Source organism: Microtus ochrogaster, chromosome 16 (assembly GCF_000317375.1).
Source record: "Microtus ochrogaster isolate Prairie Vole_2 chromosome 16, MicOch1.0, whole genome shotgun sequence".
Classification (NCBI taxonomy): domain Eukaryota; kingdom Metazoa; phylum Chordata; class Mammalia; order Rodentia; family Cricetidae; genus Microtus; species Microtus ochrogaster.
The window spans coordinates 59830566-59848071 of record NC_022018.1 but is presented as its reverse complement, the minus strand read 5'-3'; the positions used below and the strand labels follow the sequence as shown (position 1 = coordinate 59848071).

At 44.5% G+C, this 17506-nt stretch overlaps 1 protein-coding gene across 1 annotated transcript in view; it reads right to left on the bottom strand.

Moving 5' to 3' along the window:
* Window positions 1-17506, bottom strand: part of Ntrk2 (neurotrophic receptor tyrosine kinase 2) — a 330204-nt gene that overhangs the window by 73150 nt on the left and 239548 nt on the right. Inside the window, exon 13 of the mRNA XM_026783080.1 lies at window positions 6346-6476. Coding sequence (XP_026638881.1) covers window positions 6346-6476 — 131 coding nt within the window. The remainder of the gene's footprint in view (window positions 1-6345; window positions 6477-17506) is intronic.

Below are 17506 nucleotides of genomic sequence, written 5' to 3'. Positions count from 1 at the left end.
CATGAAGAATAATGGATGGATACTCTAGATGACTAGCTGGGATAAATGACTCCACATTTCCTCTACCCAATCAATTTTAGAATTGGTGTAAGCAATTGTTGTTGTGTTTCTGTCTGTCAAACATCAGTGAGCTACTGAGACAGGAAAGCAGCATGTTACCAGAAGCAAAGGGTGGACTTGGTGTCTCCTGCTGATGAAGAAAAGAACAGCTGGCCACAGGGACTTCCTCAGATCCCAAGCAAACTTACAGACCCCAAATGACCCAATCACAGTGAGGATCCTTGGGTCCTATTAGCGATGATTATCCTTTGTGTTTTTCCCAACAGATCTCTCATCTCTTTTTAGGACTATAGGATAGCATCCCTGCTATGTCCTCAGGCAACACATATTTTCTCGTGGTCGGACTCTGTGCATCGTGGGTCTGACTCCCCTGTCAATTTCCACAGATGCTTGGGTAGTCAGAATGCTTCTGACATAACTGAAAACAAGTCAATAAGAGATCAAGTTTTGCTACAGCATGAAGAGAACCTGTCTGAAAATAAAGTCCATGTTAAAGCAAGCCAGCCAGCCAGGAGATGAGAGGAAGAGCAGAAGGAGGTACCCATTGATTTCCAGAAGCCGGCAGTGCCTGAACCTAGGTTCACAGTGGCAAGACTTCCTAGCAGGGTGGCTTCCCAGAGCACTGTCCCTTCTGCTTACGTCATTGTCATTCTGGCATGGGTTTCCAAGGATCCTTGCATTCTTTTTAGGAAAGTCAATTCTGTGGTATGAGGTCTGATTGCATTTTCCTGAAGTCAGAACTCTCTTGGGAATCCAGTTTTTCTACCCCATGTGTTCCCTGCTGTTAAATTTTCACTGGTGTAGATAAGAACGTGCCTCTCATCTCATCCTCACACAAAGTTTCCTCCCTTATGAGTGGTACTGTGCTGCATTCCCTCAAGCGGTGTGTGGGCCAGATCACACATAGACTTGGTAACTAAGAGTGTGGTCGTAGTGAGCACAGGACTAGGTTCCAGCCCTAGAGCTGGTGTTAAACAGCCACATGCCAGTTGTTTGTCCTTGGGTGAGCTGTTAATCTCTGGATTTATGGGTTTTCTTTTGTTAGTTTGTTTTATTTTCTTTTAACCATTTTATTTAGATTTATTTATATTTTGTATTTTGCCTGTATGTAGGTCTGTGTACTACATGTGTGCAGTATCTTGGAGCCCAGAAGAGGATGCTAGATTCCGTAAGACTAGACAGATGGTTGTGAGACACCGTGTAGGTGCTGGGGATAGAGCCCAGGTCTTTTGCAAAAACAGTCATTACTCTTAACTACTGAGCCAGCTCTCAAGCCTTCTGACTTTCTCTCTCTCTCTCTCTCTCTCTCTCTCTCTCTCTCTCTCTCTCTCTCTCTTTCTCTTTCTCTCTCTCCTTTTTTCTTTTTTGTAAAATGTGAGTTAAAGAACATTAATAATAGTAGTAGTATCCTTTTTCTTTCTTTTTGATACAGGGTCTCACGTAGCTCACTTGGCTTCAACAGCCTTCTGCTGTCTCCTTTGGCCAAGTGCTAGGATTGTAAGTGTGTGCCACCAAGCATAACTTATTAAACCATATCTAAACTGATTCTCATTCCATTAGATTAGTAATGTTACCTATTGTCTTTACAGTTTCTTTCAGCTGTGCCCATCTGTGTTTCATGAAACCACTGCCATGTAGAAATACCAATGACCAACTCATTAGTGCCTCAGGAATCTCAGAGTTTCACAGTCTGCACCATCCACTCAGCGACTGCCAATCATCTCTCCACTTATTCAACAAGCATTTCTCTTTTGCATCACACTACACATCGCGCGATGTGCCAAAGTCATGGCTCCCCCTGTAGAGTATGACTAACATCCTAAAAGAGGTAACAGACATGCAGTGTCATTCATTAAGTAAACACACTAATACATAATTTAAAAACCTTGATAATGCTATAAAGGCCAAGTATAGAAGCCTTGACAGCATGGAGTCTTGTCTGGTTGGGGGACAAACAAAGACAGGCCCTCCAAAGAGACAGCTTGAACTGAGATGCATGAACTTGTTGCCTGTAGTGATGGTTGGGTGAGGACTGGGGCATTGGGTCAGATGCTGTGTTGGGCCTGCTTTCTAATGGAAAGATAGTTTCTAAGTCACTTTCTTAAAACTCTTAGTAGAGAAAAATACCATCATTTCTTCTATGGGAAAGAAGAGATTCAGAAACATTTACATCTGATCTCAGAAGAGCGTCTGCTGAATTTGCCAGCACACTTCTGATTTACCCAAGACTTCACCTGCACAGCTCCTCCAGCCCTTTTAACTTCATACCTTGAGAAAGTCACTTGACTTCCCTAGGTCTCAAATTTCTCATCCATAAAACATGAGGCTAGGGTTTTATTTATATGGTTTTAAAGGTCTCTCTCATATTTAGCATTCCTTGTTTCTAGAAATAAACTGGAGTTAGCCAGGGAGAGGATATAAATCCTACAAAGCAGACTTGCAGCTTTATTTCAAAACCAAAAATCAGCTTGCATTCATAGTACAAAAAAAAATGCTGTAGGAAGGGTAGTTATTGAAATGCATGTTGGATGTAACCAAAAATAGCTAATGCATCGGCAGTTAGTGCAGGGAAACTGCGATGGAGTGTTTCCTTGACAACCAGAGTAACTCAAAGGTAAAGCAACTGGGTTTGATCAAAGACTAGTTTCTTCACGTCTCTTTATGGGCTCTTTAATAATAATTCCGTATAAAGGGGGAAACGGTTGACAAATTCATTTCACTGAAAAGCAAAGGTCATCCAAAAAAAAAAAAAAAAAAAAAAAAACAAGAACATGGCAATTCGGTTGAGGCAAACAAGCAAACCCTTGAACTGGAGAGGTATGATTGACCTATGTGCCCTTAAAGGGCACATGACCTAGAACACTGGCTCCTTCAAGCTACTAAATTATTTGCGAGAATCAAACCAGAATTCACATGAATCTGACATCTGTCGATCTGGATGTAAAGCTCTGGATTTCAAACGAAAGTCAGCTCTTTACAGAGAAGGATAAAGGACAATGGCTGCAGTTTCTTAGCATGCATAGTCAATGCTGCAGAGGTTGCTAGGCAACGGCAGAAAGGCTGTCAAGCATCCCCTGGTGCATCCAATGGAATAGGAGCAACCCAAGCCACTGCAGAGAGGTGAGAGGTCATGCAGTCCTGGAAGAAATGTTCAGTTTGGCATTGCTTAAACAGTGAGACACAAACATAAATCATTTCGTTATGGTCAGAGAATAAATGGTGAATTTTCCTCCGAGAGTTCTGAATACATTTTCAACTGGAGCAAACCCCTATAAGTGGGTGTGCCCTGGTTGCAGGTTGCAGAGAGGCTCTGTGCGAGGTCTGTAAGTTGTTCTGACCTGATTCACCCTGGAGCTCACAAAGACACACCTCTGAGTTCCAGAGGGTTGACACGGCTCCCCGCATGAAGCCTGGGTTATAGCAGGCAACCCCCTGACTTAACAAACATTTGTGTTCAAGGTCGTTGCTATGAAATTCCTTAGGTCTGTGGTCATGAAGTAAGAGTAAAATCTTAATTTACTGTCCCTTTGTCCCTATTTCAGGTGACAATTTCATTTTAACTCCAAGGAGACTAGCAAAGAAGTCAGGATTTGACAAAGGGTCAAGTACCTTTTCTTTCTTCCCCTAGCAGCACTGTTTAATGAACAAACATTGATCACAGACCGTTAATTTGCAGAAAGATACAGCACATGAAGAATGAGTGCTAGGTCTGATTCAAAGAATTTGAGCTATAATTGGGCCTTAAACAAGAACAGCATCTAATTGACAATGGTAATGGGAGACAGATCCAACATGAATTATGTTGTGAACACAAAAGCAGAATGGAAATTGGTCTTCTAAAGTCCAGTTGAGGTTGGGCAGGGGTAGATGAGAACCTATGTAAGAACCATCAGTTCATCCCTCATTGCTAGTAGACGAGGCTAGCCACTTGGTTTTTGTGTCTGCCCAGAAGGGATCTGAACGGACACATTGTGAATTTAACCACACACACAGCACCTTTTCCTTAAGGGCACTGCAGAATGATAGAAAGGTCAGTACAGGGCCGGGATGCGAGGCTAGAGTTCCAGAAAACTCTGCTGGAGGCCCATATATCTGGCCAAGATGTCTCAGCTATTCCCACACTGCCATTTAGAATCCCTGGTCATCCAGGATTTTTACATACTTAAGGGGTAACATATATACCACTGTGAAGTGAACTCAGAGTCTGAAGCCTTGGTTAGGCTTCCTGACTGGATGCCAAATAGAGTGTAAGACACAGATCCGGCATTTTGCTGATTTGATACAAATGGTTACATTTAGGGATAGACAACCCCTGCGATTCTTCCAGCCTGAACACTTGTTCATCTATAAAATTGCAAAAAAATAGCAACACTTTTGGTCTCATTTATTCCCAAAGATAAAGAAGACTGAGGAAGAAAGCAGAGACTAGAGATAAGACACCGCCGAGGACCCTGAGGATGATCGTCAGGGAAACTTTGTTGAAAGAAAGGAGAAAGTAGCAAGAACAGGAGCGGGGATGGTCGCCTCCAGCCACCACACTCCTCCCCGCGGGAGTTTTTAGCCCATCTGGTCCCACATCTCCTTAGAACAGCCCTCTTCTCCCCTCCTTTCTCAAACTCCCATGCATTTTTCTGCATCAAAGCCATAATGTGTATTTGACAGCTGCTAGTTTCGAGAGCCACTGGTCCTCTAGTTGTTGAAATGTGCCTCTCTTAAGGGTTTTCTGGGAGTTTATGAGCATTGTGGTTCTCTGGACAGGGCTTCTGAAAGTCTTCAGATCATGAGGAAAGAAGATGCACAGTGTTTTCATCTGAACAAAAAACTTCACAAATCGCCTGAGCTTTAGGATGGGTGCCTTCATGAATAATTTTATTCTCTTGATTATCCATGTGTGTATAATAAAACCTGGTATTATAATGGAATATGCACCAGATTTCCTAAGGAAACAAAACACTATCTAGGTTATAATGACTAAATAAGTATGATTCATGCAAATAAATGGTCCCTGTTTAGCAGAAACATAACTCAATAAAACTCAGTCATCTTTCATTAATCTAAGAGATTAATTTTTATCACATTAGCCACCTACAAGTCCATTTGCCCCTTAACACTTTTATGATTGTGTGACCTTTTAAATGCTTGGTATCCATACATCAAAAATACCTGGTGAGTTTTCAAAAAAAATTATAATACATGCTCAATAGATCTGCCTAAGTTAGTTGTGGTATTTTTCTTAAGCTCTACGACGCTCAAAAGAAAACTATCTCTTTTAATGATATTATTCAAGTTATTGAAGAACAAAACTCTTTTTAAGTTTGGAGAAAGATGACTGGTGTGGGAAGACCTTCTGTATATGTGTTGCTTTTATCGGCTAATAAAGAAGCTGCTTTCGGCTGATGGCTTAAAAGAATGTAGCCAGGCTGGAAGAGATATATATATAGAGAGAGAGTAGGAGGAGTCAGGGAAAAGCCATGTAGCCCCACCAGAGACAGACACTGGATAAAACGTTACCCAGTAAGACACAGCCAAGTGGTGATACACAGATTAATAAAAAAGAGGTTAATTTAACATATAAGAGTTAGCCAGAAACATGCTTAAGCTATTGGGCAAACAGTATTGCAGATAATATGGTTTCTGTGTGATTATTTCGAGTCTGGGCAGCTGGGAATGAACCAGAGGCTCCTACAAGAGGAGACTATGATGAAGACCTTTTAGATGTCTATGTTTTGTAGAAACCCTACATTCACTAGGATGGCAGAATCTAGAGGAGATGCCATATGACTCTGGGTGAAACTTTGTCTCTGCTATAAAAAATATCTGTGGTTTCATACAGTTTGGGAGAGACAAGTATAGATGGCATATAGGAAAAATCAGTGCAAGAGAGTCGATATGACTTCCTTCTGGAACCTAGAAAGTGTGACAAGTTCCCGGGTAGTGGAGTCATGAGCACCTGGTACCAGAGGAGATGCGCTTGCATCGTAGCTTAGCCTATTGAATTCTGTTTGATCCCATTGACCTGGATCTAGAATTTGGTCAGCATAACTTTAAGGAGAAGCTTGGAGCTAATCATGACCAGCAGATTGGATGGTTGCCCCCGAGAATCACTTCTGACAGACAGTCGAATGTGACCCAAATGTCCTGACTACTCATTTAGGCAGAAGAATTAAAAACATGCGTACTGTTGAAGGCACGTACTCCCAGATGGGTGACTAAAATATCATAAAATTAAACTCCCACCCTTTAGTGGGACCATGAACAAGGAGATACTCCGGAATGTTCTCTTACCTTTACGGCTACCAGGATCTTATCCTGCTCAGGACAGAGGTTGTAGCATTCTGCCAGGAAAACTTTTCCAAAGGCTCCTTCCCCGAGCTCCCTCTTCAGAACAATATTATGCCTCTTGATGTGCTGAACAACTGTGAGACAAAGACACACGTCATTCAACAGCCGCCGTAAGATTGTCACAATGTGCATAGGACCACTCCCTTCCCACCGGCTAGTTTACGACGTTTGGGGGGGACTGAGCCACCTGCACCCCTGGAAGCAGCAGAACCCTAGACAGCTCCTCTGGAGGTGCTGTTTTTCATAAAATTAGAGCGGTGATCAAGGTTTTGATTGGATGGGAATTATCCTCCCCAATAATTCATGTGGTTCTGGTGTCTGTGAGTCTCTGGGGACTCTGAGCAGTACTATTCATGAATATAAGGTCCCAGATTTACATCCTGTGTGCTGGTGGCACATCGGGTTTCAGAGGAGCAAGCTGAGCTCATTAGGAGAGTGCCCTGTAAAGTCAAAGGACTCCCCACTTAAATCCTGACTTTCCTCCTGGCCTGTCATGTACTCATCGGGAATCAAGTTTCCACTTCACACTCCAGTAAGTCCCAGGCAAGCATTTGACTGTTTTATAGTTTGATTAACACGCTGGTGGCAGGGTAGTTAAAGCCACAGCTGATTTCACTGTTTTCAGAACTAGAGTTGAGAACAGTTCACCGGCGTTGAAACTGAGAGCAGAAGACAGATTTTTCTTTAAGGAAATGGCTCTCAGCATTTGCTGGCTTCTTTGTGATTTGGGGCATAGATTATCTGAAAATGTCCTTTGCCAATGTGTTACCTCCAACACAGTAAATGTCTCTTTTATACTTTGGGTCACAAAAATTTTGTGATAGTCAGAAATAGTCTGCATACTAAATATTACTGAAAGATCGCGTTTCCCAACCTTGATGACACCCTCCCAGTTAACTGAAGCAATCATGCAACAAATCAGCCCGAGTCTCTGGAAATCCAGGAATGGGGAAAAATAAACAAATCAACAAACAAAACACGTCAACAACAAACACCAAAATCTGAAGGTTCCACACTATTGAGCTAGTAAGATTAATTTTTGCCATATTCCTCCATGATAACACCACGATAACCTAACGTGTGCTTCACTTTTCTGTTTCTCTTGAACAAGCCAGGAAGCCCTGCCCGTCGCCAAGTCCCGCCCGTAGCTAAGTCCCGCCCATCGCCAAGTCTCTTCCATGGAGCCTGCCATCCATATCCCAGCAGCCCTCTTGTTCCTGCCAAAGCTCAACCCTTCAGGTTCCTGTGCAGTTCATGGATCGGGTCTGCAATTCCACGGGCTGCAGGATACATCCAGGTTTGTAGCCTTCTCAGATGAAGGCCTCGCCCGCCCTGCCTTCTTCCTGCGGGTCAAATCTGCATTGTGTTTCACCCTCCTCCTAGCAGACTCCCAGGTATTCTGCAGCTTCACTTAGGGATCCAACCTGCATCCTCTCTGCCCTGTCGTTGCTGACACCTTGGATTCTCCAGTAATCCAACCAAACACCTGCCTCCCATTTCCCCTCTTGGGTCTCAGAGCTCGGGGAACGGAGAGATTCAGGAACTTGCCTGAGCATCACACCACCAGGCTGCTGTCTGCCCTTTGCGTTTTGGTGGCGAAGAGTCCACAGGCAGAGGGTGATTTGCTTTAGCTCTTGGTTAGACTTTAAGCAGAATGTCCTGGGAGTGAGTCTCTCAGGGAGGAAAGTGCTTCCGGGGGCCTCCCTTTTCCTTTCATCCCTTCCCTTAAAAAGCCCTATGATCTATGCTCCATTTTCCTTCCAATACCCCAATATCACGTAAGAAGGGAAACGTTCCACCTGCTTCCTTCCCCTGAGATCAGTCACCCTCAGCTTTTCACTCTGGAAACTTGACGAAAATCACTGCAAACTCAACATTAAAAATTAAATGAGGGGCCGGGAGGCAGAGGTACACGCCTTTAATCCCAGCACTTGGGAAAAAGAGGCAGGTGGATCTCTGTGAGTTTGAGGCCAGCCTGGTCTACAAAGTGAGTTCCAGGACAGGCTATAATGCTACACAGAAAAACCCTGTCTCAAAAAACAAAACAAACAAACAAAAATTTAAATGAGAGTCAGTTAGATGCTCCAGAGGGTAAGGACAAGCCTGACAAGCTGAATTTGATTCCTTCAATCCACATGGTGGGAGAAGAGAACTGACTCCTGCATATTCTCCTCTGACCTCCACACAGACACAGAAACACGCACACACATACACACACACACACACACACACACTCGGAAACACACACAGAAACGGAAACACACACACAGACAGAAAAACACACACAGACACGGAAACACACACATACACACACACACACATTAAATCACTAAGGTAAAAATATCAATGATTAAGAGTCCCAATTCCCTCACAAACTGCTCCCTCTGTTTGGAGGAAAACTCAAGACAAGAGCTTTGCGGAGTTTTCTTTGAAATGTATCCTGTTTCTGTGCCCACACTCCCTTGTCCCCAAGTGGATATCATCGATGGAATTTTCCAGACTGGAAATTTGGCCTTCTTGGTCATTTGCCTCATGAGCAGTAGGAAAGAGCAAATTTTCAGTATTATATTGCAATCATATCATCGTCATTGGAAATAATGCACTCGGCCACAAAGTGGCTGTCCCGGCTTAACTCGCCTCCTGCCGCAGACACATTTAAATCCAATTCTTGGTATAGATTCCCCCAGAAGCAAAAATGTTATGCACATTCAAAGGCAATAAAGTATCAATCCATGTCCATATCCATTATTACGGGATCCAAAACTAATAAAGATATAAATAACTATGGCTCTATCCACTTAAGGTCTCAAGCAGGAAATGTGTCTTTCCCATTTCCAGGGTAATGGTATTTCATAGAAACCTTGGCCCCACAAACACAGCCTGCCTAGCTCGTGGGACGTACAGAGGACTCCATTGAGTGCCCTTATAACGCCAAGAGCTAAGTGACCAGACATTTTTTTTAAGGTATTTATAGTTCTGGGGCGGAAGGTACTGAATAGGAATGGGGGCTTTCAGTGGGGCACTCTGACCCTCCTGTTTCCCTACAGTCCTGGTGCCAGGCTGTAGACTGAACCCAGAGATAGGAGACAGACTTTCTCGCCATCGATCAGCCCCTGCTGATGTTGAAGTGAAACAGACATTTCATGGGCGACATCTCTTTCCACTAGAATACTTCAGACTCCAGCCTGACCCTCTGTAAGCTGCTGGACATCTCATGATGAACATTTCATTAGGAAACTGCCAACAAACGGAAAACATGAAAGTGAAAAGCAGAATATTCAGTCATTGGCTGGCACCAGTTGGGTGCTAACTATCTCAGTAGATGGCAGTCTATGGAGTCAGGTTAATTACTGCTCAACTTTCAGAATAAGTTTGTGTGAAGATGGAAATAATGTTTTGGATTTTCATCTACATTTTTATTCTGTTGCAAATCAGTACTAAATTGAAAATAAACATCTAAGATCACAGATGAGAAGCAGCACCCAGGCAATAAAAGACTGAATATTCACAGATTGTACTATTGAGGAAGTGGTACAGGTACCACCACTGAGCCAGCCGCAAGGAGTTTAGAGCAAAGCTAAAAAAAAAAAATGTGCCTTACTATTAATTAATTTCCATACCCCACAGAGTGAGGTCAACAGTCACATCTATCTTACAGATGACATCATGGTTAACGGACTTTGTGTGCTCATAGAGAATGCACTTGCTGGTGCTTTTCCAAGCACAGTTCCCACTGAGGAGAGGGAAGAGGCACCTTCCACATGCTGACAGCTATCATGGGCTCGAAGATGTGTGGAGGCTTTGGAGAGTCCTGAGCCCTCACGGCAGTCTGCTAGGGCAGTCTTACCTCCGTTTTCACATTAAACACAAAGAAATGATTAATGCTCTTGACTCTACCCCCACAGTAAGTAGGGAGCTTCCTAAGAAGAGTCTTCATGATAGAGATCAAAGAAAAAAATGAGTGCACAGAACTGGAGAGATGGTTAAATGGTTAAGAATACTTACTGCCCTTGCAGAGGACCCAGGTTCTGTGCCAAACCCTCATGGGGCAGCTCATTCATAACCATCTGGCACAGTGGTTCCTGGGACTCTATCGCCCTTTTCTGGCCTTCTCTGGCATGGATGCAGTACACACACACACACATGCAAGCAAAGCACCCATATACATTTTTAATTAAAAAATTTAATAAAATAAATATACAACACAAAAGCCACCCTTGGCCTAAGCTTTGCACAGGGAATCCACATGGTCTCAATAATCCACGGAGGTAAGAGTGAGCCTATGGGTATACACAAGAATGCTCTGGGCGGAAGCTGACAAACGGGTGTGATTTCCCTGAACCTGGTTCTGGGTCTAGATTACATTAGGTTATCAAAATTCATACATGAATAAATAACAGCACAAGCACACAGAAATAAGCCCGTGACTGAGAAAGAGAACATAACGGTGGAAACAACATGGAAGTGGGGAAAAAGAAAGGATGAAGAGGAGGCAAAGGCTGGGTGTGTTTAAGAAGCCATGGTCAGTCGGTTCCCACCCCCAGCAGCAGCAGGCGGGACAGTAGGAAAGGAGGGTGGAGTTGGGGCGTAGAGCACCTCGAATAGCTTCCAAAGTCACTCAGCTGGAGTCTCACACTAGGAAACAGGGACTTGAGTATGAATGATTCACTTCCTCATCTGTAAAGGATTGAACTGGGAATAAATGATACCTTGGGATTTCTCTAGGACATGCATTCTACAATCTATGATTTCTGGTAATCTATTCATCTCTCAATCCATCAGTAATATGTCCACCTTCTACCTATCTATCCATCTATTTATCTATCTGACATCTATCTACCTATTATCTATCCACTTGTCTGTCTGTCTGTCTGTCTGTCTGCCTGCCTATTGTCTACCATCTACCTACTTATCTGTCTATCTGTTCATCCACATCCATCCTTTGTTTCAGCTCTATGGAGCTACAGCAGGTCTTTGTACAGAGGAAGAAGCAATGTGTACACCAAGACAAGGTTATTCTGGCTGTGGTAAAGCCGGAGGCAGGGGTCCAGCTAGGGAGCTGCTACGAAACTCCCTGTCATGAGACTGGAGAAAAGCTGAGGCCGGACTCCTACCTCCCATCTTTCCTCCCCAGGTCCTGTGTCTCTCATGAGCATGTTGTTCAGCATAGCTGGCTGTCATCGGCTCTGCTCTCCACTAATCCCAAAGGGAGCAGAGGATGTCACCAAGGATTAATTCTCCAAGAACACAAGAAAGGACAGGCAAAGACAGAGGAGACTCAATGGACTCACCGGAGGCAGGAGACAATCCTATAGTGATGCTGAGCAGAGAATAAGGCAGGCAACCGTGGATGGAGTAGTTAGGGGGAAATAAATACACAGACTCCTCTCTGGGGGCTTCCTTCGGGGCAATGAAGGGCAGGGTCAGAGGCAGTCAGAGCAACCTAGACATGACGTGGGGATGGGGGCGCAGGAAGGATTATGAGGTTTGGGGTGTGTGCAGATTAGGAGGGTGATGGAGGATGAGAAATTTAGTGGACCAAAAGAAGAAGGAATGGCAGGACAGAAGGAAAGGGAGAAACAGGCGGTGGGGAGATTCCACCACTGGTAGATGCAAGGAGGACGGTGGGGGAGGGGGAGGGAGGGACTGAGAACAGTACAGATTTTGAGTAAATCACCCGCTGAGGTATCTGCCACGATTCCCATTATAGTTACAGGCCACTGAGGAGTGAGCTGAAATTCAGGGCTTGTATTAAGCACAAGTCACCTGAAGTCCTTGAGCCAAGCCTTGCACTGGGTGCAGCGAAGGATAAGGCAGACCTTGCAATGGTTTAACCTTCCTGGGAGGGCAGTTGGCATCTGCCTGAATGCTTTGTGCAAGAGCCAATGGCATCAGCAAAGCTCCTTTCATTCCAGACCCAATTCCAGCGCTCTGAGGGGTGGGGGGTGGGGAATGGCCATGGCAGGGAACTGCGGTTCATGTAACATCACAGCAGGTGAAGTAATGGAGTTATTTGAAGTTAAATTCAGTTTCTTGGCAGAAATAGGCACTGTGGGGGGAGAAGAGCCCCAGAAACCTTTCAAGCTGTTAGACTGAAAGGAACACCACACTTCAAAATACACAGACGGTACATCCTTCGCTTTGACATCACCAAACAGCCAAAATTATATCTGTTCTACACATTGGCATGTGGCAGAATTGGATTGATTTGCCCTGACAGCTCTCCCTGCTGGGACAATACTTGTCAGTCAGCCCCAGCAATGTTTGTATTTTTGAAAATCATTGTGCGGAATGATTGTACAGAATCCTGGCAGGTGGGCCAGACAGTCTTCTCTGAACACCCTCCTGACCCTGTATCCTGGAACTCTAAAGTTCTTCCCGCCCCCAGTGCTCCCAAACCTCCCGTGGCACCCTGCTCACTGCCTTCTCCCAGGCTGAGCATATCATCCTTCATCTGGGGCTCTACGCTGGTGTCTGTTTTGTCTCTGCTCCTACGCCTTGCCTCCTAAAGCTCTCTGACCAGCTTTTGTAAAAGAGTGGTTCTTTGCCAAAGTACCTACAAGAGGATTTGTGGGGAATGTGTCATCCAAGAGCAACCCAGTAGAAAGTGTACTGTGATGTCAGTATTCGAGCATCTTTTCCATGTGCACACACTATAATAAAGGGGAGGATCTTGGTAAGAAGTACATGCATAACATGTAGGTAAGAATTACATGCATAACACATAGATTAGAAGTACATGCATAACACACAGGTGAAAAGTACACGCATAACACACAGGTGAGAAGTACATGCATAACATGTAGGTAAGAATTACATGCATAACACATAGATTAGAAGTACATGCATGACACACAGGTGAAAAGTACATGCATAACACACAGGTGAGAAGTACATGCATGACACACAGGTAAGAAGTACATGCATGACACACAGATAAGAAGTACGTGCATAACACGCAAGCCAAAGTGTGCTGAGGGAGGAAGGACATCAAACTGCTGTGTGACTCAGCACTCAGAAAAGGATTAGAGGCACCAGAGCCAACTTAGGACCATCAGACTTGGACCCTCATGAGGAAAGTTCTGAACACATATAGGAAGGGACAAACACTTAGCTTAAAAACAGAGAAACTGTGAGATTTCACACAGCCTAGGATATGACTGTTTCCAGGGCTGTTTTTTCCTGCTGTTGACTCTGCAACAGCTTCCCAAGACAGTAGCTAAAGGATGGTCATACCCAGAGGTGCGTGGTCAGTTTCTGAACTGTGGGGGCAGGGTCACTGATAAGATACTTGGATGCACCCCAGATGCTTCCAGCTTGGCACGGCCATGGCTTTCTGTGCAGTTACCATGTGAAGCAGTGGGGCCAATGACAGCACTTTAACGGGCTTACATGGTGACTCACATCTGAAGACGTAACATCCCTGAAAGAGTTTGACAACAATTTCGGAATCTTTCATTCCAATGCCCTCCCTGGCCCTAGAGTTCATCATTTAAGCATCTATGTAAACAGGACAGTGGTCGTTGCTGCAGAAGATTAAAGAGTGAGGGAGAGGAAGGGACTTGAGGGCATTCATTAGGTATCTGCTGTGTGTTAGGCACTGCTATGCTAAACAGCTTTGTCAACAGTATCATATTCAAACCTTCTAAGTGACCTGGGGAGAAACTCCATTCTCCATTTGCATGGTCATAGAACCAGAGAGATTGTCGAGAAACTTGGCTGCAGCCACACACCTGGAACGTGAGCAAAGATGCAAGGTTTGGCTTCAGAGTCCAAGCAAAGACTTCCTGTCTTTCATAGACGATGATATTTTCCCTTGATCAGTACAGTTTGATTGAGACAGATACACAAATAAGAGCCGTAAAATACAGAGACTGCCAAGACGGAGATGAAATATGGAGGGTTAAGAGATTTTAGATGTTTGGGAAAAGGCCTTCCAGTCCGCGCTTGAAGGTTAGCGGGTGCGTCATTCAAGTTTTCCATTGCAAAGCTGTGCAGGATTGAAATGTTTGTCTAAAAAAGAGCATTGTTGGATGTAACAAATTATGACATTTCCAGAATGCCAGGATGTCACTGACTTGATCACACCCTGACTTTCATGTACAGACACATCTGCACTGAAGCCCGAAGCCGAAAGCTATTTAGGTCAAAACAAATGTACTTTCCATCCACGCAGGCCAAACCAGACAGATAGCTGCTGTTTGATCTTCCTTACCTCAATCTACCACTGTGTCTTCTTTTCTAAATGGAACTTCTGAATTTTAAAGAACTCATATGTGTGTATGTGTGTATATATGTTTATATAATAATTTAGAGAAAAGGTTAAAGGAATATGCAGTCATGGCAACAAATTCAGTAACATCAGAGAGTCTGGATGAAGTCAACTAGAACCTTCCACACTCTTCGCTGTCTTTGATCTCACTTCCCGGGCAACCACTGAAAACCAACTTGATTATTGATTTTCCGGGATCATCTCCAGGGTTCTAATGAGTCTTCTTACGTTTTGCTTTTGTCTCCCAGCATAAGGCACGCCCTGATTACCTTCTACATGGCTGAGGATTTGTCTACACTCCTTCCAGAGGCGGAGAGTTGGGCTGTTTCAGTTCTTCTATGTGGTTTCTATGTGTACTCTATTCTGGCCAGGCCTACCGTGCTTCTGTGAATGATGATGTTACTGTCTCTATGCTCATTTCATTCCAACTGCCCCATTTTCTTGTTTTGTCTTTATTGAATCATTGTCAACATTATTACATTGGTAATCACACTATAATGATAGAGTAAGCACCTTAGGATTCTAAAAGGTAAACTCCACCTCTCTCTTTGCTTTCTTTCAGGAGGATCCATTGTCCCCGTATTCAGCTGATCTCAAATCCTTCTTGAGCTTGAGGATGTACCATGGGATGGTTGGTACAGTTTCCTGTGCTCTGGTGTTAGTTATGGAGTCTCCATGAACAACAGGAGGCCCGGCTGGGACAGGGTCATTGGTAAGCACATAGATGGGCCTTGCTTTGGAATGAGCAAGTTTACATCAGGACTAAAGAGAATGATGTGGGGGGTCTCTGAAGTTTCTTAAGCCTGCATCATTTAGAACATTTTAGAGAGGGATTTGGAAGCTGTTTCCTCCCCCCACACACAAATAAATATTGGCTGCTAGATACTGCAGAGGTGCGGATCTCTGACACAGCTGTCCCCACCCTGGGGTTAAGACACTCCGGCTGCACCCACTGGTATTAATCTGAATCACACCGGGTCCCACCAAGTATGGCAGGGCTGTGTCCACTGCAGGTCCCCAGATTCCGAGCTGACGCATTTCACACATGAGCATGGTACTTCCTTCCCGGAAGTGCTTAGAGAACTCAAGCATGAGGGTACCCACCTGCTGGCCTGCCCTCCGGTATTGCAAGTGGGAAGTGAACAGACAGGCTCTGCTCGCCACACCCATCCTCCTTATCTTCAGTCTGTTTCTGAGGTTGTGCTGCTGGAAGCTTCCACAGCAGATGGAGTGTTCTCTGAGCTCAGACAGGCTCTGGGCCTGAAGGCCTTAAACAGCCCACTCACTTAATAAGCGAAGACAGCAAGGAACCAACTGTTGAGTTCCCAGAGCTGCTAGGTCCCCACCCGCATCTGGTTGACTTTAATCTGTATTGTTTTCATTATACTTGATGCTTCTCACTAGAAAGAAATGTTTACTAAGCAAATAGAGTGACACACAGCTCCGATGTGTAAGAATGAAGGAGAAGGCGGGAGAAAATGGCTCTGTGAAGTCAAAGGAATAATCTAGAGCCTATTCTTCGCAGGTGAAATACCTTTCCTCTGAAGGTGGCATCTTTATTCCTGTGATCATTTGCCTAGTCACACCATCTACCTCATTTTAAAAAACTATTTATTTATTTTTATTTTATGTATGCAGGAGCTTTGGCTATATGTGTGTCTGTGTACCACACTTGTGTGATGCCCATAGAGTTAACAAGAGGAGATCAGAGACCCTAGAACAACATTACGGATGGTGGTTAGCTACTAGGGGGACACTGGGAGCCAGATTGCTGTTCCCTAAAAGAGCAACAAGTGCTCTTAACCACTGAGCCATCTCTCTAACCCGATATAGCATCTATCATGATGAAGAGCAAAGTTCTGGTGTGAACTGGTGTGATAACTCCTACGTGAGGGCAGCGGTTCTTCTCTTCTTAGTCTATGGTTCGAGAATCTCATTCCTACATCCTGTGTTTTGCTAAAGTCCCCCCACACCTCTCTTTTAGCCCCTACTGCTATTCTTCCCCAATTACTAATTATTTCTTGAAACCCACTGAGTCTGCTTAGCACTGCCAGTGTGCACATGGGGACAGGGACAGCCACTGTGTCTGCGTTGAGAGCAGATGTGTGATGTGAGGCACGACACTCAGGCACCTTCCCTCTCTGTCTTATGACAAGGGCTTGTCCTCTGCTCCTCTGTCATCTGGAAAAACCTCCAGACTCTGCAGTCAGCATCACAAACTCCACTCAGAAGGACAAAGATGAAAGGCATGCAGCGGGGACAAAATTGTCTAAACACGCGGGCTCAGAAGAGAGCATAATTCTCTCCATGAGGCTTCAGCATCCTGGTGGGGATTCTGTAGCAGGTCAGACCAATTAGCCACTGCTGGCTCCTTGGGTTGGTGATAGAGTCCTGTGCAGAAACTGTCTGCTATTGGCAGTGCTCTTCTGAAGGGAAGAGTTCAACCTGGGGGTTAAGATGCTGTACTTTCATTTAGCGTGAGTTTAGGATTGACAAGGCTGAAAGTACTGAAATTCTATCAGCTATGGTGAATATGTATCGTTGAATAATTTGGACAATGGAAACAGAAAGCATTAGCTAATGGCCATGGCTCCCCAGTTCTAAAGCAGCAATCAGAAGACAGTGGGGTTTTGTACTGGTGAGAAGAGCATGCTTGTTTGTTCCCTATTCAAAACTGTGCAGCAAACAAGAGCTGGATGTCCATCCCCAAGGGCAAGACTCTCAGCGGGTTTCTAATCAAGCGGCTGCAGGGTCCCCGAGCTGATGTGCGAGCCATGGGTAAGCCATGGGTGAGCCATGGGTGAAGGATGTCCCACCCAGATGTTCTGGGAG